The sequence below is a fragment of the Cricetulus griseus genome (assembly GCF_003668045.3).
Source record: "Cricetulus griseus strain 17A/GY chromosome 1 unlocalized genomic scaffold, alternate assembly CriGri-PICRH-1.0 chr1_0, whole genome shotgun sequence".
In the NCBI taxonomy this organism is placed as follows: domain Eukaryota; kingdom Metazoa; phylum Chordata; class Mammalia; order Rodentia; family Cricetidae; genus Cricetulus; species Cricetulus griseus.
Genome location: NW_023276806.1, coordinates 261005361 through 261027894, shown reverse-complemented (window position 1 = coordinate 261027894; position 22534 = coordinate 261005361). Strand labels below are relative to the sequence as shown.

Here is a 22534-nt window from a genome sequence, read left to right as displayed (position 1 = left end):
ATTCCCAGATGAGTTTGTGACATTGGTCTGTTTCTTTAAGCTTCTGCATTTATTTGCTTTCCATTCTGACTGGTCATTTACACATTGGTCATCTCTGGGATCCAAGTCTGTTTCCAGAAGTTTCTGCCTGTTTTCATTCCTTGTCGCTTGTTTCCTTGTGTGTCACATCTTTTGGGGCTGTCATGGTCTGTTCCCTGACAGAGCACCAATGGAGGCCTTTAGTGAAAGTGTTGGAAGCACCATGGCCTTGATCAAAATGTTTAGATTAGGTGCTTGTCCTTACGCCGACACAGAACACATGAGTTTGGGGACTAGAGAGATTTTCATGCAAACACACAAACTCGTACACTCAGATGTACAAAATGATACTGTCCTTCTATATTGTTCTGTGCCCAGTCAATGGTCTTGTTGGGATATATACTGTATCTATAAATGCTAAAATCCCATGGACTTGGTGTTGGAGAATTCAGGCAGTGTTTAATAGCACTGACTGCTCCTTCAGAGGACTCAGTTTCTATTCCCAGAATCCTGTAACTCCAGCTTCAAGGATCCAATCCCCTCTCCCGGTATCTACAGCCACTCACATGGGCTTCACAGAAACATACACACGAATAAAATAAACCCTCACAAGAACAAGGATGCTATAATGACTTTCCCATAAATGTTTGGTTTTTAAAGAGTCTGGAGCAGGGTGCACACCAAGCAGCCTCTAGTTTTCTCTCATACTGTCTCCTGATTGCTTCTGGGATACAGGCTTCTCCTGTGGATTCAATCACACTTGAGTAAGTTAAAACAAGAATAGAACAAAACCAAACACAAAAATAGAGCCAAAGAAAAAGCACAAGAAACACACACAGGTGCAGAGACATACATAGTCACCCAGAGAAATCCCATAAAGCACAGTTGGAAACCCTAATATATAAGCAAAAGGCCTGTAAGCTTAAAAAAGAAAAAATAGGGGTGTGTGATCGCGCGCGCGCACGCGCAAACACACACACACATAGACACACACACACACACACACACACACACACACACACACACGCACGCACGCACAAATATGCATATGCACACACACCCACATGCACACAAAGAAAAATGACCATGCAAAGCATTATGAACCCCAAAACCTCCAAAATCCCTTTGAGCTTTTTTGTTTCGGCCATCTTCTGCTGGGCATGGGGCCTGACCTTAAGTGTGCTCTGAATATGCAGTGAGACTCTGGTGAAGAAAACTAATTTTTCTCATGAGTGCTTACCAGCTGGAGTTAGCGAGGGATTTATGTCCACTTCTCCACTGCCTTGGACCCGTGCAGGCCCCGAGCATGCCTTCACAGTTGATGTGAGATTCACAGTCCTGGGGGTCTAGAAGGCTTTGTTTCCATTTCCAGAGGCTGTTAGACTCCTCTGCCACCAATTCTACAGAGTTCCCTGAGCCCTGAGGAAAAGGATTTGATGGAGTCCTCCCACTTAGGGCTGAGTGCTCCAAGGTCTCTCACTCTCTGCACATTTCTACTTGTGCATCTGTTTTTCTTTCCATCTAGTTCAGGATGAAGCTCCTCTGATGATGGCTGAGCATGACCCTGAGGAGTAAGTATAGCAGACTGTCATCAAGAGTCATTTAAATGCTAAATTTTCCCCGTGGGTCTGTGACCTCTCTAGTCTCAGGATCTTGCCCACGTGAGCAGTTTCAGGCATAGGTTTCATCCCATCAAGTCAGCCTTAAACCCAATGAGATAGTGGTTTGTTACTCCCACAGCCTCTGTGAGAGTGGAATTTGTGCATTTGTGGAAAAATCACGAGTGTAGATTGAAGGGTTGATAGCTGGCTTGCTGTTTACCTTCCTCCTCTGGTACCATGCAGAGTACCTTACTGAGCACTACTCAGTTGAGGTGAAGGAATTAGGTAGGTGCCAGCTCAAGTTCTCTATGTTCAATGAGCTGTGTAGGTATTGTCTTCAGGAGCAGAGCCTTACCTTCAGTTGGCGGTGAGTAACCTTAGCAAAATCTTTGATTATTTTGGGGTTTCCATGGGACACCTTGAGCCAACAGCTTGGTTCAATGTAACCCATTCCCAGCACTGGAGGTTTAATTTGGTGGCAAGAGATGTCTGTTTGTAGATTTGTCTCCCCTGTTATTTGGTGATTATATTTCTTTCAGATGTTTATAATTTAAAGAAGCCTCTACTGCAGTAGGTTTCCAAATGACCCCCAAATGGTCTATTGTTTTAATTATCTTTCCTTTAGTTTCTCCCTTCCTTCCTCTTCTGTTCCCTTCTCTGTTTAATTCTCCCATTCCAGCTCCATCTTGTCCATCCATAAGTAAATATTCTATTTTCCCTTCTCTGGGAAAGCCTTCCTTCCAATGCTGTTGCCTATTCCTAACTTCTGAGGTTATATGGATTGTAGACTGCTCTTGAAGACTTAACAGCTGATATCCATCCACATATAATACTTGTCTGTTTGGATCTGGGTTACCTCACTCAGGATGATTTTTTCCCTATCTATATCAGTTTACCTGCGAATTTTGTGGTTTCATCTTTAAACAGCTGGGTAACATTCTGTTGTGTTACTGTACATCATTGTCTTTATCCATTCATCCACTGAGAGATATCTAAGCTGTTTCCATTTGTGGCTATTATGAATGGAGCAGCAATGGACATGAATGAGTCTCTGTGGTAGGATGGAGAGTTCTTAGGGGAGATGCCTCAGAGTGGAGCAGCTTGGTCTTGAGGTAGATCAATTCCAGCTTCCTGGGGAACCACCACACTGACTTCCTGGCTGTACACGTTTTCACATACCCTAGCAATGAGTAGGTGACCCTTTCCCCACATTCTCTCCAGCATGAGCTATCATTTGTTTTAGTGACCTTGGCCATATTGATGGTTGCAAAATGACAGCTCAAAGTAGTTATGATTTGCATTTCTCTGATGACTAAGATGTTGAACTTTTCTATGTTTTTCAATGATACATATTTACCTTCTAGAAATCTGTTTAGACCTATACTCCATTATTAATTGTGTTGTTTTCTTTATGGCCTTCTTTAAGTTTCATTATATATGTCAGATATTATCCCTCTATCAGATGTGCAGCCAGTAAAAATCTTTTCCCATTCTATATCCTGCCACTTTGTTCAGTTGTCATTCCTGTTGACAGCAGAATCCCTTGATTTCATTTCTTGAGATGTCTCAATTTTGCCTTATATTTCTGAAATGGTTTTGCTGTCTCTTCAATTGTCATCCACCAACTCTGGCTTCCAGGATTCTGGCTTATCCTGCTCATTGCTGCTCTCAGGGTTCCTGAGGAAGTTTTCAAAATTTTCCCTGCGTTGGACACACTGCTTTCTCCTTGTTTCACCTCAGCCTGCAGATCAACCATTGGCTCTGTCTTCTCAGTTGAGCTCCATGGATGTGAGGGTGGATGTTTTTCAGGAAATGTGGAAAGATCCAGCCTTTGTTAGAATTAAAACCTCCCAAGCTGTCTGCATGGAGTGCCCTAGACCAGCATCTCATTCCTCCTTAGAGACACAAAGGTTCCAAGTTGTGTGCCTACCCACCCGAACCAGTATCTGATGACAGATTGAGAAGCTATTTGGAGACTCTGAAGTTCAGAGTGTCCCAAGGGTTTGTTCTTCACCCTCAGAAAGGGTCAGAGTCAGGGACCATGAACTGACAAGTGACAAGAACTCAGTGTTATTCTTTTGTTCAAGCTGCAGCTGCTGATATAAAGAAAGGAACAACGGATAAACAACCCACGTGGAGTTTATTTACCAGAAAAGGGGGAAGTGGGGGATGGGTAGTCAGCCAACCCAAGAGGAGCCAAAAGGAAGAGAGCAAGGGATGGGTGGCAGGACCTTTTAAAGGAAAGGTTGCATATGCGCACTGGGGTTTTGCACCTCACAGGTTGCAATGCATGGCGGGTGAGTGAGTGCCCCGTTGTTAGGGGGCGGGGTCAGGGTCATCCAGGTGTATTGTTCTTACAATCCTGGCTGTTGTTTATTATAAAAGTTGGAGAATTGGGCGTGGCAGGTTAGGGAAGGAGGGGCGAAGATGTCTTAAGGCTGCTTCCTGCTGGCCTGGGGCGTTGACCGTCTTTGGGGGGTTGGGGTGCTGCCACGTCCTGGGGTTGATTGTTTCATTGCAGTCTGGGCCTTATGGTTCATTCTGGTGCCTTTTAGACCTGGCAAGATGTTCGCAGAGCAGAGGACAAGGTTAAGTTTAGAAAAAAAAAATTTTCTTAGGTCCTGTCACTTGAGGGGAAGATTGTAAGATGAGGGAGGGGTTCCCGAGGTGTCCCAAGATGAGGGAAGGGAAATTGGGACTGGGGAAAGGTTGGATATTACCTGGAGTGTATCTGACCTGTTTGGATCTGATTCGGCTCCCTGGAACTTATAAGAGTCCTTAAAGTTTGGGAAAACATAAAGATTAGACATATTAGATCATATCTAGGTGGTATGAAATCTTTCTGGTTACCTTTAACCAGAAGGCACAAACACTTGGTGTTCCTTGTATCTTTAGATCCATGGCTTTTAGGCTGGCATTCCTGTAACAACAGCTAAGTAAGTTATTGTGAGATGATACTTTGGAAATTAATGAGCAGAGTGTAATTAGAAGCAGGAAAGTTTAAATCAGCCTTGTAGAAATTGAGCCTTATTCTTCTGAAATAGGAGGCAAAGTAGATGATTTCAGTGTCCTCCGAAGCTTAAGGGAACAGGGTCCTGTTGCAGAAACTGTGTATGAAGGGTGAGTCTCAGGTGGAGAAGTAAAGGGCTTGAGGTGGGATAAGTGAATCCAGTGGGTAAGGCCCTCAAGCTTAGCTGCTGTTGGAGTGACAAGAATTACTTTGAAAGGGCCCTTCCACTTAGGAGACAGGGGGGAGGGGCTCTGGTCTGGAGGAGAAAGAAGTACTTGATCCCCTATGTTAATTGGAGAGGTACAGGGGGTAGCACATGGTCGAGGTAGAGAGTGGTCAGCAAATTCCCAAAGGAGGGAACGGAGATGATGAAGTAAAGGTGTAAGCAAGCGGTCAGGGAGAGGCGAGAGTTTAGGTGAGAGGCCAGGTGTTAGAGCCAGCCACCCATACATGAGTTCAAAGGGTGAGATGAAAAGTGGTTGTTTAGGGAGAGCCCTAAGCCTGAAAAGGGCCAGAGGCAGAAGCTTTACCCAGTCAAGGTGAAGTTCCTGTGACATTTTAACCAGAACAGTCTTTAAAGAACAGTTAGTTCTCTCCACCTTCCCTGAGGACTGGGGGTGGTATGGAATATGAAAATGCCAAGGAATATTGAGAGCTTTAGACAGGGTTTGAGAGATCTGAGAGGTAAACTCAGGACCATTGTCTGACTGAAGAGAGGCTGGAATCCCAAACCGGGGGATAATTTCCCTGAGAAGGATGTCAGAGATGGTCTGAGCTTTCTTGTTAGTAGTAGGAAACGCTTCTACCCACCCTGAGAAAGTATCCACTAGTACCAGGAGGTATTTAGCTTGCCTGACTGTGGGCATGTGGGTGAAGTCAAGTTGCCAGTCAGTCCCTGGGAGAGAGCCCCTAGCCTGGTGTGTGGGAAAAGGGGAGCTATGATACTTGGAGTTAGGGTTTGACATCTGACAGGTTTTACAGGAGGCAGTGATAGTTTTTAAAAAATTAAAGTCCTCAGAAGTAGGTTTGAGGTGAGCCTTGACAGAGAAAGAGCCTTACTGTTAGGGTGGAAAAGCTGGTGTAAGTAGGACAGAATTTGTCTCATGTCAGGAGGTGGCTGTGAGGATGTGGGTTGTAGTGTATGGACTCCCTGTGGTGGGTGAGGTAGATCTGGGCCTTGGAGGGCTGCAGCCCTAGCTGCTCTATCAGCCCGGTTGTTGCCCCTAGAGATAACGGAGCTATCAGTCTGGTGTGACCGACAGTGAATAATTCCTATAGCTTTGGGGAGGTGAGAGGCCTTTAGCATGGCCATAATATAACCTGAGTTAGTTATGGATCCTCCTCTTGTAGTAAGTAGCCCACGTTCCTTCCAAATAGCTGTGTGGGACAGGAGGATATGAAAAGCATATTTAGAGTCTGTGTAAACATTTAGAGAATGTCCCTGTGCCAATTGGAAGGCACGGGTGAGGGCTATTAATTCAGCCTGTTGGTTAGTAGTGTGGGCAGGAAGTGCCCGTGCTTCTACCACCCTGGTGTCTGACACTGTGCCATAGCCCGCTTTACGGGTCCCCTCATGTAAAAAAGAGCTGCCATCTGTGTACCAGGTATAGGTGGCCTGAGGTAGTGTGCCCTCCTGTATGTGTGAAGGATGGGGCAATAGTTCCTCCAAGGTTTCAATGCAGGATTGAGCTGGAGAATAGTTAGCATTAGGTAGAGGTAGAAGATTTGAGATATTAAGGGGTGGGCAAGATTGGAAAGTAAGCGTGGCATCTTCTACTAATGCCACCTGGAGGGAAAGAACTCGGGAAGGAGGTAGAGTTTGTAAGCCTCTATATGTTAGGAGATGGGACAGGTTGTGATGAGAGAAGACAGTGATGGGTGACCCAAAGGTTAGTTTCTTTGACTCATGGATAAGAAGCTCAGCAGCTGCTAAAGCACGTATGCAGGATGCCCATCCTTGGGTGGTTAGGTCTAGCTTCTTCGACAGATAAGCTACAGGTGCAAAGGAAGGTCCTAGCTGGTGACCTAGAACTCCAAGGGCAAATCCTTCTTTTTCTGTTACATAGAGGGAGAAAGGACGAGTTAAATCTGGTAGATGAAGAGCAGGGGCTTTCAGGAGAGCCTGTTTAAGTCTCTGAAAGGGCTTAGTAACAGGGTTAAGGAGGGGTTCATGGGGAGGTCCGAGAGCTGCCTCATAAAGGGGGCAGGCAAGGAGGGAGTAAGAGGGGATCCAGGTACGTAAGAAGCCAGCTATTCCCAGAAATGATAAAATCTTCTCTTTAGTAGAAGGAACTGCAAGAGACCTGATTAAGTTTTTCCTGTCTACAGTAATAGCTTTGTGGGTTGGGGTAATGGTTAGTCCCAAATAGGTGACCTGAGGAGTAGACAATTGAACCTTAGAAGGTGAGACTCTGTAACCCCTGCTAGACAGGAAATTTAGGAGGGTGGAAGTGTCAGTCCGGCTAACTTCCAAGGAGGGGCTACAAAGTAAAATATCATCTACATACTGTATGAACTTGGATTTAGGGAAAGACAGAGAGAGCAGGTCAGAAGCCAGGGCCTGACCAAAAAGGTGTGGGCTGTCCTGGAAGCCCTGAGGTAGGACAGTCCAGGTGAGCTGAGTGGAGACATGAGTATCTGGATCAGTCCAGGTGAAAGCAAAGATATTTTGAGACCGGGTGTGGAGGGGTATAGAGAAAAAGGCATCCTTAAGGTCTAAAACTGAGAAGTGAGATGTCCCCGGGGGGATAGTAGAGAGGAGTGTGTAAGGGTTAGGAACCACAGGATGGAGGGGCACGACCGCAGAGTTAATGAGCCGGAGGTCCTGAACCAGACGAAAAGTCCCATTAGGTTTTTTTACTGCCAGTATAGGGGTGTTAAAGGGGGAGGAGGTAGGACGAAGTAGCTTTTTCCTTAGGAGGTCAGAGATAATAGGTTTAAGTCCCTTAAGGCTCTGGAGTGGGAGTGGGTACTGAACTTGAGCAACGTACCTAGAGGGGTCCTGTAACTGAATGACAATGGGGGGATGGTGTCTAGCCACAGAAGGGTTCTGGGAGTCCCAGACCTTGGGGTCTACCTGAGAGGCTGGTAAAGGAAATGACGTACTGGAACCTGTAGGGTGAGTAGCTAGGAGGAGGAGGAGGGGAGCTGCTGGCGAGTCTGGAGTTAGGCGAATGTGGGGAGCAAAGGAAATAGAAGCTCCTACCTTAGCTAGAAGGTCCCTCCCTAGTAAAGGTACCAGACAAGTTGGTATAACCAAAAAGGAATGAGTAAGGGGAATCCCCCTAAAAATACAGCTAAGCGGTGGAGTCTGCTGAGGTAAGTAAGGCTGTCCTCCTACCCCGACAATAGGAAGACGAGAAGGAGAGGTGGGTTCCCAAAACTCCTTTAGGACTGAGTATGTGGCACTGGTGTCCAAAAGGAAAGAGATAGACCGCCCTGATACTTTAATGTCCACCCGGGGCTCCCTTTCAGAGATGATGGTGGTCGGGTCAAGAGAGCCTGGGTCCCGTCATTCATAGTCCTCATGTATAGCCAGGGCTAAGAGATCAACTGGAAGGCCGTCTGTGTTTGATGTCCTCTTGTCACCTGGGACACAGGGACAGTCCACTGACCAATGGCCTACTTCCTGGCATCTAGGACATGGCTTTCGTGGTGCGCGGGGGTTCGGGCAACCCCGGGCCCAGTGCCCTTTCTGACCACACTTGAAGCATGGACGCTGCAGTACTCTGGCCCCGGAGGGCAAGGGATCCCGGGCAGATGCTGAGGCCGGTTGGACGGCTTCAGCTAGCATCTGGTATCTGTTCTTAAGGGTCTGGCTATCTCTCCCATGGTACACCTTAAACGCCACTCTTAGGGCCTCATCCTGTGGAGTCAGGGGTCCTTTCTCCAAAATTTTAAGTTAAGCCCTAATGTCGGGGCAGCTCTGAGCGAAAAAGTATGTCATGAGAAGTTGTCTTCCCTCTAGCGTCTCAGGGTCTAAGTTAGTATACTGTAAAAAGGCCTGTTTAAGACGCTATAGGGATTGGGAAGGATTTTCTGATTTGTCCTGAACTATATCTAGGAGCTTATCATAATTTATGGGCTTTAGGGCAGCCTTACGGAGACCAGACATGAGGCAAGTTACAAACTGATCTCTAGCCAAAATACCACCCGGGGTGTTATAATCTCAGTGGGGTTCCGGGACAGCATCATTCCCAGTAGGGTGAGTTGGCTGAGTCTGATGTATCTCGTCTGCACATGCCCTCGCATAATTCCAAACTCGCCCGCGCTCCTCATGTAGTAAGTTATTACTTAAAATCATGAAGACATCATGGAAAGTAAGACTATAAGACTGTGCAATGTACTGAAAGTCCTTTATAAAGGCAGAGGGGTTAGAGGTATAGGATCCTAATCTGTGCTGAATCTGAGAGAGCTCTGATAGTGGGAAGGGAATGTGAACTCTAACCACACCGTCCACACCGGCTGGCTACCTCACGCAAGGGGAGGATAGTGGCCGGATCGGCTTTGGTAGATCTAGATCCCGTTCGAGAAGGGGTAGAGGTGGGGTGAAGGTGGGAGCCAGGGGTGGGTGTTTGGAAGCGGCTGAGTCAGAGGAAGCTGGAGCGGGGACGTTTGAGACAGAAGATAGAGAAGGTTCAAGGATCTTAGTAGAAGCTTTAGAAGGCGCAGCTGAAGGGTGAAGGCGAACCGGTGGAGGTTCATCAGCTGGATCCAAGTCTATAAGATTTAATTCAGGCTTAGATTCCATAGCCAGAAGAATTGGGGATGAGGAGGGAGAGAGAGAGTGTTTAGCAGATAGATAGAAAAAAGCCTGTACATAAGGTAACTCCTTCCATCTTCCGGTTTGCTGACAGAAGTTAGATAAATCCTGCAAAACCTCGGGGTCTAATGTCCCGTTTGGGGGCCAGTGAGACTGGTTCTCTAAGGAATACCTAGGCCATTTTTTATTACTGAGATATATGAGTCTAGATGCCTTAACAAACGGCATTAGGTTCAAGGGTTTTAAGTTCTCTAAAAGACATCCCAGCGGTGTGGATGGGCTTATTTCCTTAGTTGGCTTATTTCCCATGGGTGAATAAGTTAAAAACCGGTAAAAGCCCCTCTCCCGATGCTCATCAGCCGGGGGGGGGGGGGTACCAAGGGGCCTTAGCACGATAAACCCTGGGTCTGAATAGGGACTCAGCCATCCCGAAGAAGAAAAACAAAACAGAAGAACCCAACAGTCCTGAAGCAACTAATCGCCAAGGGAGCAAGTAGCTACTGATGGGACCACCCGTAGGGAGTAAGCCAAGAGCGACTGTCGGCGAAGGGGGTCGACAGTAACCATGAAGGTCATGGCTGGGTGGTCCCCCTCCTACAAGAACACCAGAGGGGTGCCGGAAGATCAATGGTCAGTCCCTCCGGTTCAGGGAGACGTTTACACTGACTGAAAGGGGTAGCCTTACCGAATTGGGTCCGGTGTTGTATGCAGCGTCCCAGCAAACCGGTGAGATGGAATGTGGATTGTCTATCCGTGTGTTAAAGGTACCCTTGACCTAACACGCGCCTGCCAGCGGGTCGTGGGAGAAGGTATAAGGGCAGAGCCTTTCCACGTCCGGGCGCCAAAATGTTATTCTTTTGTTCAAGCTGCAGCTGCTGATATAAAGAAAGGAACAACGGATAAACAACCCACGTGGAGTTTATTTACCAGAAAAGGGGGAAGTGGGAGATGGGTAGTCAGCCAACCCAAGAGGGGCCAAAAGGAAGAGAGCAAGGGATGGGTGGCAGGACCTTATAAAGGAAAGGTTGCATATGCGCACTGGGGTTTTGCACCTCACAGGTTGCAATGCATGGCGGGTGAGTGAGTGCCCCGTTGTTAGGGGGCGGGGTCAGGGTCATCCAGGTGTATTGTTCTTACACTCAGGATGTCCATACAGCTAGTAGCAGTACTTAACATGAGTAGATGCATAGGACAGGCTCTAGTAAATTAATTGTCCTCACAGTGTCCCCGAGTAACACAGGAGAGTATGTTGAGGGAAAGTACTGACGGTATCCATGAGGCAACAGAAGCTCTGAGGACATGGGGACAGGAACAGCTTCCAGAACTCAGAGGAAACAAAGGACTATGAATGTTATGGGCACTGTCGGGGACTCCAGAGAAGTTCAACTGGAAGTGTGACAGAAGGCATCCACCCTCCTGCTCCTTTGGCTCCATCAGGCCTCCCACAGGCACCAGGGGATCCTTGAGTTCTCACTGCCTCAAGTAGGAGGCAGCCCAGACAGCAAGTCCTACAGAATAGCCAGGAGCACCTGCCACCATCTTCACACACCTGTGTGGTCCCCGCTCCATGTCCACACAGGTGGAGATGGTGCCTCAAGAACAAAGCTTTCTGAAATGCAACAGTGGCTGGCACCTCCACAACGTCACCTGGGTACCCCCATCACCGCCTCCCATGAGATCTGGGCATCTCTGCGGGGTTTCCCCAGGGGCAGTCTCCCCAGACAACAGTATTTGTTGACAGTCCATCAGTAGTGAGACAACAGCCTGACTCCAAACACAGACAAGGAAAAGGAAGCCAGGAGCTGAGGCACAGCACAAACAGCCCAGCTGTATAAAGGCGCCCAACACAGCACCTCACACACACACACACTCACTAACTCACTCACTCACTCACTCACTCACATCTCACCCTCTTCCATCCAACCCGCCATGGCCGCCTCCACCATGTCTGTCTGCTCTGACGCTTGCACCAACTCCTCCTGGCAGGTGGATGACTGCCCAGAGAGCTGCTGTGAGCCCAGCTGCTGTGCCCCCAGCTGATGCCAGCCCAGCTGCTGTGTCCCCAGCTGCTGCCAACCCAGCTGCTGTATCCCCAGCTGCTGCCAGTCCAGCTGTTGTGTCCCCAGCTGCTGCCAGCCCAGCTGCTGTGCCCCAGCCCCCTGCGTTACTCTTGTCTGTACCCCAGTGAGCTGTGTGTCCAGCCCCTGCTGCCAGTCTTCCTGCACACCATGCTGCCAGCCGTCTAGCTGCCAGCCCTCATGCTGTCAATCCTCCTGCTGTGTGCCACTTTGCTGCAAGCCTGTCTGCTGTACACCCATCTGCTCTGGATCCCCATGCTGCCAGCAGTCTAGCTGCCAGCACTCATGCTGTACCTCCTCACCCTGTTGTATGACTCTTTGCTGCAAGCCTGTCTGCTGCACACCCATCTGCTCTGGGTCCTCCTCATGCTGCCAGCAGTCTAGCTGCCAGCCCTCATGCTGCACCTCCTCACCCTGCTGTGTGACCCTTTGCTGCAAGCCTGTCTGCTGCACACCCATCTGCTCTGGGTCCTCCTCATGCTGCCAGCAGTCTAGCTGCCAGCCCTCATGCTGCCAGCCATCCTGCTGTGTGCCTGTCTGCTGCAAGCCTGTCTGCTGCAAGCCCTGCTCCAGCGTGTCCCTGCTCTGCCGCCCTGTGTGCAGACCTGCCTGCTGTGTGCCCACCTCCTCCTGCTGTGCCTCCTCCTGCCAGCCCAGCTGCTGCAAGCCCTGCTCCAGCATGTCCCTGCTCTGCCGCCCTGCCTGCTCCAGCCAGGCCTGCTGTGGCCTCTCCTCAGGCCAGAAGTCCAGCTGCTGCTGACCTGTCCCAAGCTTCAGAGTCCCCCAGGTGCAGGTCTGAGACCCTCAGAGTGGTGAGCCCAGCAGTCCTGCTCCCCAGCACTGGGCTCAGCCTCATACCCATGTCTCCCTGCTCAGTTCCCAGTGTCTTCCATATTGCTTTGCCCCATTCCTTTTCATCTGCCCAGATGGTGGCTACTCTTCTATGACCAGTTGATGAGCTGTGAACCCTGCAAGCCATCTAAGTCCTCTCCAGAAAATCTGGCCACTCAGGGGGACAGGCTTGTGTGTCATGGGTTTCTCTCTGGGACCTTGGCCTTGAGCTGCACCCAGTGTTGGCTCTCTACTGACCATCATGTTGTCTAGTTTCCATTTGCCTGGCTCTTTTGAAGTCATCATTACCCAGCAAACTCCAGGGAGACCCTTTGTGCCTCAGACTAGACACCTGCCCTAGTTAGAGACTGCAGGCTCTGGCTCCTGTTCCCTGTCCTGGGCCTCAGAGCTGAGCTGACATGGGGTCTCCTTCTCTTGGCCTCTCTCCTCCACTCATTCCCCCTCCCCTTCCTCACTCCCCTCCATTGACATCTTCTACTCTTGTGAAATGAAATAAATCTTGAGATTCCTGGATGAGCTTGTGGCATTGGTCTGTTTCTTTAAGCTTCTGTGTTTATTTGCTTTCCAATCTCACTGGTCATTTCCACATTTGTCATCTCTGGGATCCAATTCTGTTTCCAGAGATTTCTGCCTGTTCTCATTCCTGGTGGCTTGATTCCTTATGTTTCACATCTTTTTTGGGCTGTCATGGCTGTCATGGGCTGACAGAGCACCAATGGAGGCCTTGAGTGAAGGTGAGGGAAGCACCAGGGCCATGATCAACTCTGATAGATTTGGGGCTTGATCTGAGGACCACACATGAGTTTGGGGACTAGAGAGATCTTCATGCAAACACACCAACTCTTACACACAGATGTACACAAAAGATATTTCCCCTCTATATTGTTCTTTGCCCAGTCAAATATACACTGTATATATACTGTATCTATAAATCCTAAAATTGCTAAGGACTGGTGTTGGAGAATTGAGTCATTGGTTAGTAGCACTGACTGCTCTTTCAGAGGACTCAATTTCCATTCCCAGGACCCAAGTCAGGTATCTCACATCTACCTTTAACTCCAGCTCTTAAGCATCCAATCCCCTCTCCCGGTGTCCACAACCACTCACATGGGCTTCACAGAAACATACACATGAATAAAATAAACCCTCACAAGAACAAGGAAGCTATAATGACTTGCCCGTAAATGTTTGGCTTTTAAAGACTCTGAAGCAGGGACCAAGCAGCTTCTTATCTTCTCTCATACTGTCTATCTCCTGATTGCATCTGGGCTGCTGGCTTCTCCTGTGGATTCAATCACCATTAGGTGAGTAGAGTAAGTTAAAACAACCAGAATAGAACAAAACCAAACACAAAAATAGAGCCAAAGAAAAAGCACAAGAAACACACACAGGTTCACAGACATACATAGTCACACTCAGAAATCCTATAAAAGCACAGTTGGAAACCCTAATATATAAGCAAAAGACCCATCAGATTAAAAAAAAGAGGCGTGCACACACACACACACACACACACACACACACACACACACACACACCATATGCACAAACACACATATGCACACACACCCACATGCACGCAAAGGAAAATGATCATAAAAAGCATTAGGAACTCAAAAACCTCCAAAAATACCTTTGAGCTTGTTTTGTGTTTGCCATCTACTGCTAGGCATGGGGCCTGCCCTTAAGTGTGTTTTGTATACCCATCGAGACTCTGGTGAAGAAAACTAATTTTTTTTTCCGGTGAGTGCTTACTAGCTGGAGTTAGGGGAGGTATTTATGTCCACTTCTCCATCCGCTTTGGACCCGTGCAGGCCCATGCATGCTTTCACAGTCTATGTGACATTCACAGTCCTGGGGGTCTAGAAAGCTTTGTTTCCTTATGTCCTCCATCTCCAGAGGCTCTTAGACTCCTCTGCCTTCTCTTCTGCAGAGTTCCCTGAGCCCTGAGGGGAAGGATTTGATGGATTCTTCCCACTTAGGGCTGAGTGCTCCAAGGTCTCTCACTCTGCACATTTCCACTTGTGCATCTCTGTATTTGCTCCCATCTAGTTCGGGAAGAAGCTCCTCTGATGATGGCCGAGGGAGACACTGAGGTGTAAGTATAGCTGACTGGAACTAGGAGTCATTTCATTTCTAGGTTTCCCCCCCACCCCTAGGTCCGTGGACTCTCTAGTCTCAGGTCATGCCCATCTGAGTGGCGTCAGGCATGGGTCATCCCATCAAGTCAGCCTTAAATCCAACGAGCTAGTGGTTTGTTACCACCACAGCTTCTGTGCCACTAGTGCAATGTGGACAAATCTCGAGTGTAGATTGAAGGGTTGATAGCTGGGTTGCTGTTTACCTTCCTCCTCTGGTACCATGCAGAGTACCTTACTGAGCACTACTCAGTAGGGGTGAAGCATTTAGGTAGGCACCAGCTCAAGTTCTCCATGTTCAATGAGTTCTGTAGGAGTTGTCTTCAGCAACAGAGCCTTACTTTCAGTTTGTGGTGTGTAACCTTGGCAATAACTTCAATTGTTTTGGTGTTTCCATGGGACTCCTTGGGCCAACAGCTTGGTTCAATGTCACCCATTCCTAGCACTGTAGGTTATATTGGTGGCAAGAGATGTCTGCTTGGGGCTTTGTCTCCCTGTTATTTGGTGATATATGCAATATATATAAAGAAACCTCTACTGTAGTAGGTTTCCAAATGACCCCCAAATGGTCGTTAGTTTTAATTATCTTTCCTTGTGTCCTCCCTTCCCTCCTCTTCTGTTCCATTCCCTGTTTAATTCGCCCATTCTAGCTCCATCTTGTCCATCCATAAGTAAATATTCTATTTTCCCTTCTCTGTAAAAGCTTCCCTCCAATGCTTTTGCTACTTATAACATCTGTGGTTATATGGATTGTAGACTGCTCTTGAAGATTTAACCGCTAACAATCATCCACATATAAATGAATACATACTATACTTGTCTGTTTGGATCTGGGTTACCTCACTCAGGATGATTTTTTCCCTAGCTATATCAGTTTACCTGCGGATTTTGTGGTTTCATTTTTAAACAGCTGGGTAACATTCTGTTGTGTGAATGTACATCATTGTCTTTATCCATTCATCCACTGAGAGATATCTAAGCTGTTTCCATTTGTGGCTATTATGAATGGAGCAGCAATGGACAAGAATGAGCAAGTGTCTCTGTGGTAGGAAGGAGAGTCCTTAGGGGAGATGCATCAGAGTGGTACAGCTTAGTCTTGAGGTAGATCAATTCCAGCTTACTGAGGAACCGCCACACTGACTTCCTTGGTGGCTGTACACGTTTTCACATACCCTAGCAAGGAGTAGGTGACCCTTTCCCCACATTCTCACCAGCATGAGCTATCATTTGTTTTATTGACCTTGTCCATTATGCTAGGTACAAAGTGATAGCTCAAAGTAGTTTTGATTAGCATTTCTCTGATGACTAAGGTTGTTGAACTTTTCTGAGTTTTTCAACTGTATGTGTTTATCTTCTATAATTCAGTTTAGACCTACACCCCATTATTAATTGTGTTGTTAGCTTGATATCCATTTTTAAAGTTCATTATATATTTCAGGTATTATCCCTCTATCAGATGTGCAGCCAGTAAAAATCTTTTCCCATTCTGTGCCCTGCCACTTTGTCCAATTGACATTCCTGTTGACAGCGTGAGTTCCTTCGTTTCATTTCTTGAGATATCTCCATTTTGCCTTAGATTTCTGAAATGGTTTTGTTGTCTCTGTAATTCTCACCCACTGCTTCTGGCTTCCAGGAGTCTGACTTATCCTGCTCATTGCTGTTCCCAGGGTTCCTGAGGAAGTTTTCAAAATCTTCCCCTGGTTTGGGCACACAGCTTTCTCCTTGTTTCACCTCGGCCTGCAGATCAACCATTGGCTCTGTCTCCTCAGCTGAGCTCCATGGGTGTGCAGGCTGATGTTTTTCAGGAAATCTGGCGAGTTTCAGCCTTTGTTTGAAATAAAACCTTCCCAACTGACTGCATGGAGTGCTCTAGCCCAGAATTTCATTCCTCCTTAGAGACACAAAGGTTCTAATCCATATGCCCACCAACCCCAGCCAGTGTCTGATGATAGAATGAGAAGCTATTTGGAGACCCTGAAGTTCAGAGTATCCCAAGGGTGTGTCCTTGACCCTCAGAAAAGGGGCAAAGTCAGGGACCATGAACTGATAAGTCACCAGAACTCAGGGTGTTCACAAGCTTTGTAGCAATGCTTATCATGAGTAGATGCATAGGACAGGCTCTAGTAAATTAATTGTCCTTACAGTGTCCCCGAGTAAGCCAGGAGAGTGTTTTGAGGGGCAGTACTGGCTTTGTCCATGAGACAACAGAAGCTCTGAGGACATGGGGACAGGAGCAGCTTCCAGAACTCAGAGGAGACAAAGGACTATGAATGTTATGGGCACTGTCATGGGCTCCAGAGAAGTTCAACTGGAAGTGTGACAGAAGGCATCCACACTCCTGCTCCTTTGACTCCATCAGGCCTCCCAGAGGCACCAGGGGATCCTTGAATTCTCTCTGACAGTAGAAGGCAGCCCAGACAGCAAGTCCTACAAAACAGCCAGGAGCACCTGCAACCATCTTCACAGCCCACACCTGAGTGGTCCCCACTCCATGTCCACACAGGTGGAGATGGTGCCTCAAGAACAAAGCTTTCTGAAATGCAACAGTGGCTGGCACCTCCAGAATGTCACCTGGGTACTGCCATCACCGCCTCCCATGAGATCTGGGCATCTCTGCGGGGTTTCCCCCAGGGGCAGTCTCCCCAGACAACAGTATTTGTTGACAGTCCATCAGTAGTGAGACAACAGCCTGACTCCAAACACAGACAAGGAAAAGGAAGCCAGGAGCCGAGGCACAGCACAAACAGCCCAGCTGTATAAAGGCGCCCAACACAGCACCTCACACACACACTCACTAACTCACTCACTCACTCACTCACATCTCACCCTCCTCCAGCCAACCCGCCATGGCTGCCTCCACCATGTCTGTCTGCTCTGACGCTTGCACCAACTCCTCCTGGCAGGTGGACGACTGCCCAGAAAGCTGCTGTGAGCCCAGCTGCTGTGTCCCCAGCTGCTGCCAGCCCAGCTGTTGTGTCTCCAGCTGCTGCCAACCCAGCTGCTGTGTCCCCAGCTGCTGCCAGTCCAGCTGCTGTGCCCCAGCCCCCTGCATTACTCTTGTCTGTACCCCAGTGAGCTGTGTGTCCAGCCCCTGCTGCCAGTCTCCCTGCACACCATGCTGCCAGCAGTCTAGCTGCCAGCCCTCATGCTGTCAATCCTCCTGCTGTGTTCCTGTCTGCTGCAAGCCTGTCTGTTGCACACCCATCTGCTCTGGGTCCTCCTCATGCTGCCAGCAGTCTAGCTGCCAGCCCTCATGCTGTACCTCCTCACCCTGTTGTATGACTCTTTGCTGCAAGCCTGTCTGCTGCACACCCATCTGCTCTGGGTCCTCCTCATGCTGCCAGCCATCCTGCTGCGTTCCTGTCTGCTGCAAGCCAGTCTGCTGCAAGCCCTGCTCCAACGTGTCCCTGCTCTGCCAGCCTGTTTGCAGACCCGCCTGCTGTGTGCCCACCTCCTCCTGCTGTGCCTCCTCCTGCCAGCCCAGCTGCTGCAAGCCCTGCTCCAGCATGTCCCTGCTCTGCCGCCCTGCCTGCTCCAGCCAGGCCTGCTGTGGCCTCTCCTCAGGCCAGAAGTCCAGCTGCTGCTGACCTGTCCCATGCTTCAGAGTCCCCCAGGTGCAGGTCTGAGACCCTCAGAGTGGTGAGCCCAGCAGTCCTGCTCCCCAGCACTGGGCTCAGCCTCATACCCATGTCTCCCTGCTCAGTTCCCAGTGTCTTCCATATTGCTTTGCCCCATTCCTTTTCATCTGCCCAGATGGTGGCTACTCTTCTATGACCAGTTGATGACCTGTGGGAGCCCTGCAAGCCTTCTAAGTCCTCTCCAGGACATCTGAACACCCATGGTGACAGGCTTGTGTGGCATGGGTTCATCTCTTTGGGACCCTGGCCATGAGCTGTTTCCAGTGTTGGCTCTCCACTGACCATCTGGTTGTCTAGTTTCTGTTTGCCTGGCTCTTTTGAAGTCATCATTACCAAGAAAGCTCCAGGGAGACCCATTGTGCCTCAGACTAGACACCTGTCCTAGTTAGAGATTGTAGGTTCTGGCTGCTGTTCCCTGTCCTGGGCCTCAGAGCTGAGCTGACATGGGGTCTCCTTCTCCATGGCTTCTCTCCTCCACTCAGCCCTCCTCCCCCTCCTCACTCCCTTCCATTGACATCTTCTACTCTTGTGAAATGAAATAAATCTTGAGATTCCCGAATGAGCTTGTATCGTTGGTCTGTTTCTTTAAGCTTCTGCGTTTATTTGTTTTCCACTCTGACTGGTCAATTTCCACATTGGTCATCTCTGGGACACAATTCTTTTTCCAGAAGTTTCTGCAGGTTCTCACTCCTGGTGACTTGTTTCCTTGTGTGTCTCAGTCTCTTGGGTTGTCATGGTCTTGTCCCTGACAGAGCACCAGGAAACCTTGAATGAAGGTGTTGATAGCATTAGGGCCATGATCAACTTTGTTAGATTTGGGGCTTGTCCTGAGAACCTCACAGAACACATTTTAGGGGTTTCAATAAGTCTTCTGTGAGCTGAGGCACTGAGGGGGAGGCCTGTTTACTTGAGTGTGAATCCCAGATTCCACAAGATAGCAAGGGAGAACTGACTTGGGCAAGTTGTCTTCTGACATCCACAGGTATACACACACACACAGACACAGACACAGACACAGACACAGACACACACACACACACACACACACACACACACATTCATATACACATACAGCACACATTACTGTATTACATTACCAGGAGCAAACACACCAGCAAACACACACAAGCAACACATACATAGATGTACACATGCACACACATACACAAAATACAACATACAACACACACACAACTCACCCCTCACCCCCCCACACACACACTTACATCAATAAATCAAATCTCTTTTCATCATGTTATTTAATCTAGCATGTTGCCTAGAATGGCTTGTAGCAAGATTACAAATACTTCCCCAGCATGTCTCCTAGAGACCATTTCACCCACTGCTCTGTGTGACTGCTAGGCTCTTACCTCCCCGGTCAGCAATGGTCAATTGGATTCCTTTTACTTGGGGAAGAGAAATCCATGGTTTGTTGCCCTTGCCAATAACAAAAATGTTGGCAAGCTGAGTGCCAAAGCTGTTGCCATTAGCATCTTTCACATGAACCACACCAAAAGAGCCAGGCTGTCTCTCTCTCTATGGTGATCACACCAATTCTTCCCAGTTAGCACCTCCAGTCTCCATACACACGTTATCAGTGTCTCACTTGTTGTAGTTAGTTATTTTCCCTGTCTCCACATCAATCGGAATGATGTCATTCATCTCAAAGAGGCAATCAGGGTGGAGATAGTACAGGCATCATGGCTCACACATGTGGCATTGCTTTTGTGCCCACAAAGATCTTTCTCACTGTGTACGCTTGTACTTGGCCTCCGCAGGTGTAATACGATGAACAGCAAAGTGACCCTTGGTGTCATAGATCAGACCAAAGGTCTCTCCAGTCTTGTCATGACGATGACACCCATAAACCCAGCAGCATGGATTATGTTGGTCCTGACTTTGCCATCAATCTTAATGAAGAGCGGCAGGCAAATCTTTTTTACTTCATCTCCAGTCAGGGCATATTTAAGTCTGTTCCTTAGGAAAATGATCAGAGGCAGGCATTCCCTCAGCTTGCGAGGGCCAGTGGATGGATGAGGAGCAAACACACCAGTCAATGTATCCAGCATCCAATGTTTTTGGAGCCACTACACACTTCAGATATTTCTTGGGACCACGAGCCATGGTGGTACTGGGAATGGAGACCCACTTTTTTCTAGTGAATGAAGAAATTAGGGTTGGAGGCATTGAACAAGTTTGTCAGCAGAATGGGATTGGGTGGTTTGATGGGCAGATGGCTCTTTTCTAACACTCCATGCTCCAGAAGCCGCTGACCCCACTGGCCACTGTGGTGCACCCTGCTGGTCCCTACCTGAAGGGACAGCCCCTAGCAGTCTTTCACTGAGCATCGGCCTGGTCAGTTTCTTTCCAAGTTCCAAGGCTTGCACGCAGGCAAGAGGGGCAGGCATCAGTGCCACCCAGTTTCTCTGCCCAGTGCCTGGTCTGTTCCTAGGAGTGGACCTGCCAGTCTGAGAACGGCTGACCACACCTTCAGCTTCCATCTAAGCCTTCGTTCACCGCATGGGGCAGGGGAGGGCAGTTCTCTGGTCCTTGACACCATGGCTCACCCCCTCTGGAAGTCTCCCACTGATGGTGGCTAGCCTGGCCTTGGAAGATGGCCACTCCTTCCTTGGAGGGTTCTGGAAACCAAGCTTTTTTCCCCATCACGGGGAGCCGTAATCAGGCAAGGATGCCCTTCGGCATTGGAGTCAGAACAGCTGTGGTGTGTGGACTGCTGGACCCACAGTTCTAGATGGGCTAAGCAGCTGCAGTCAGGGAGGCCCTGTGCTTACACCGCAGCATCCCAGAAGCCATCACCTGCTCTGACTGTGTGAGTCTCTATGGGACCTGGTCACTTTGCTGCGGGCTTTGCTCCAAGCGTGAGTTCCTGAGGGAACTAGGCTGGTTTGGCTCTCCTGCCTTCTGTGACACTCTACTCTTGTTCACCTGGGCATCTGGCATGCTCTAACAGTGCTATGCAGCAGATACAGTCCACAAGGGCAACTCCCACTGTGCCAGGTTGAAATTGGAAATACAAACATAAAATTGATTTAATAACGAGATTTTTCCCCTAGGGCTGTTTAGATGTGTCTGAAGGGTGTCCCCAGAGTTTGTCTTGGTCCTCAGTGGGTGGTACTGAGAGGTAGGGTATGGTGAAGGTCAGAACTAACTCCTTGTTACCTGAGGGGTTCCCTTCCCCCGTGTGACCTCCTTCCTGGCTGCCATCCACCATGGTATTACACACTTGGTAGGTGACCATGACACAGAACTGGGCCTGTGCTGCAGGGCTTCCAGCCTCCAGAGCCATGTACTATATATAAATCTCTTCATTAGCACCTGGCTTAGGATATTTCATTACAGGAACAGAAATGCGCTGACACTGTATCTAAGATGCAGTCACGTTGAACCGGCTGTGTTTCAAAAGTTCCATAGTTGGATGTGGTTAGTTACTGCCACGTTAGCAGTGTTAGATCCCACCATTGCCAATAGCCAGGACAATTAACACCACACTATGTAATCAATTTGAACTCTGAACTCAAAAAGTCGCACAACAGGGTGAGGAGGTGCAGCATGAGGGCTGGCATCTAGACTGCTGGCAGCATGAGGATCCAGAGCAGATGGGTATACAGCAGACAGGCTTGCAGCAGACAAGCACACAGCAGGAAGATTGACAGCATGAGGGCTGGCAGCTAGACTGTGTGCAGGACTCGATGTCACACCTTACACTCAGTATCACTGCTAATTGAGACTTAGGTCAGTCGCGTTCTCTGCCTCTGTGCCCCACTTGCCCCACATGGGAACCTGCATGCTACTGAGCTTTTGTGCTGGCTTTGCCTCTGCTGCTTTAGTCCAGGTCACAAGACAAATGACTGCCACTTGGGGCCTTAGATCACAAACATGGATTCTTCCCAGTGCTGGGGGCTGGAAGTCAGCTTGGGGCAGGCAGCCACTTGGGGGGTATTCTGGGTTCTGGTTAGAGCACCACAGACCACATTCTGACACATGGAAAGGGGATACTGTGTGACTAGAGTCACCAACCCCATCATGAGGGCTCCACCTTGCTCACACCCACACACTAGGATTAGGGGGAGGGGCACCGACAACTCGGACTCAGCCCAGAGCTCATGACTCCTGAACACAGGGCTCTTCTGGCTGCTAATTGAACACCTCCCCAACGCCCGTGCAGAGTGGACACTCAGACCAGATTTTACATTCACGTTTTATTATAGGAACATTGTACATTGGGTGTAGCCCTTACCACCTTCCCCCACCTCATTTTCTCCCTCTTCTGCTACCAATCAATCCCCTTTGTTCCCCTCTACCAGTGGTTCCTAACGCTGTGACCCTTTAATACAGTTCCTCATGTTGTGGTGACCCCCAACCATAAAATTATTGTTGTTGCTACTTTGTAACTGTAATTTTGCTACTGTTATGAAT

The 22534-nt window shown here is 48.7% G+C and overlaps 3 protein-coding genes and 1 pseudogene across 3 annotated transcripts in view; 3 read left to right on the top strand and 1 right to left on the bottom strand.

The window, feature by feature from the left end:
• Tspear (thrombospondin type laminin G domain and EAR repeats) overlaps positions 1–22534 on the top strand; it is a 168945-nt gene that overhangs the window by 101925 nt on the left and 44486 nt on the right. The window lies entirely within an intron of this gene.
• Positions 11321–12229, top strand: LOC113833341 (keratin-associated protein 10-1-like). The gene is made up of 3 exons (XM_027394179.1): positions 11321–11417; positions 11473–11477; positions 11528–12229. The coding sequence occupies exons 1-3, from the start codon at positions 11321–11323 to the stop codon at positions 12227–12229; spliced, it is 804 nt and encodes a 267-aa protein (XP_027249980.1).
• Positions 17306–18046, top strand: LOC103160444 (keratin-associated protein 10-1-like). Its single transcript, XM_027394180.1, has one exon. It carries the CDS (start codon positions 17306–17308, stop codon positions 18044–18046), a length of 741 nt encoding a protein of 246 aa, XP_027249981.1.
• LOC103160443 lies at positions 19433–20221 on the bottom strand (annotated as a pseudogene).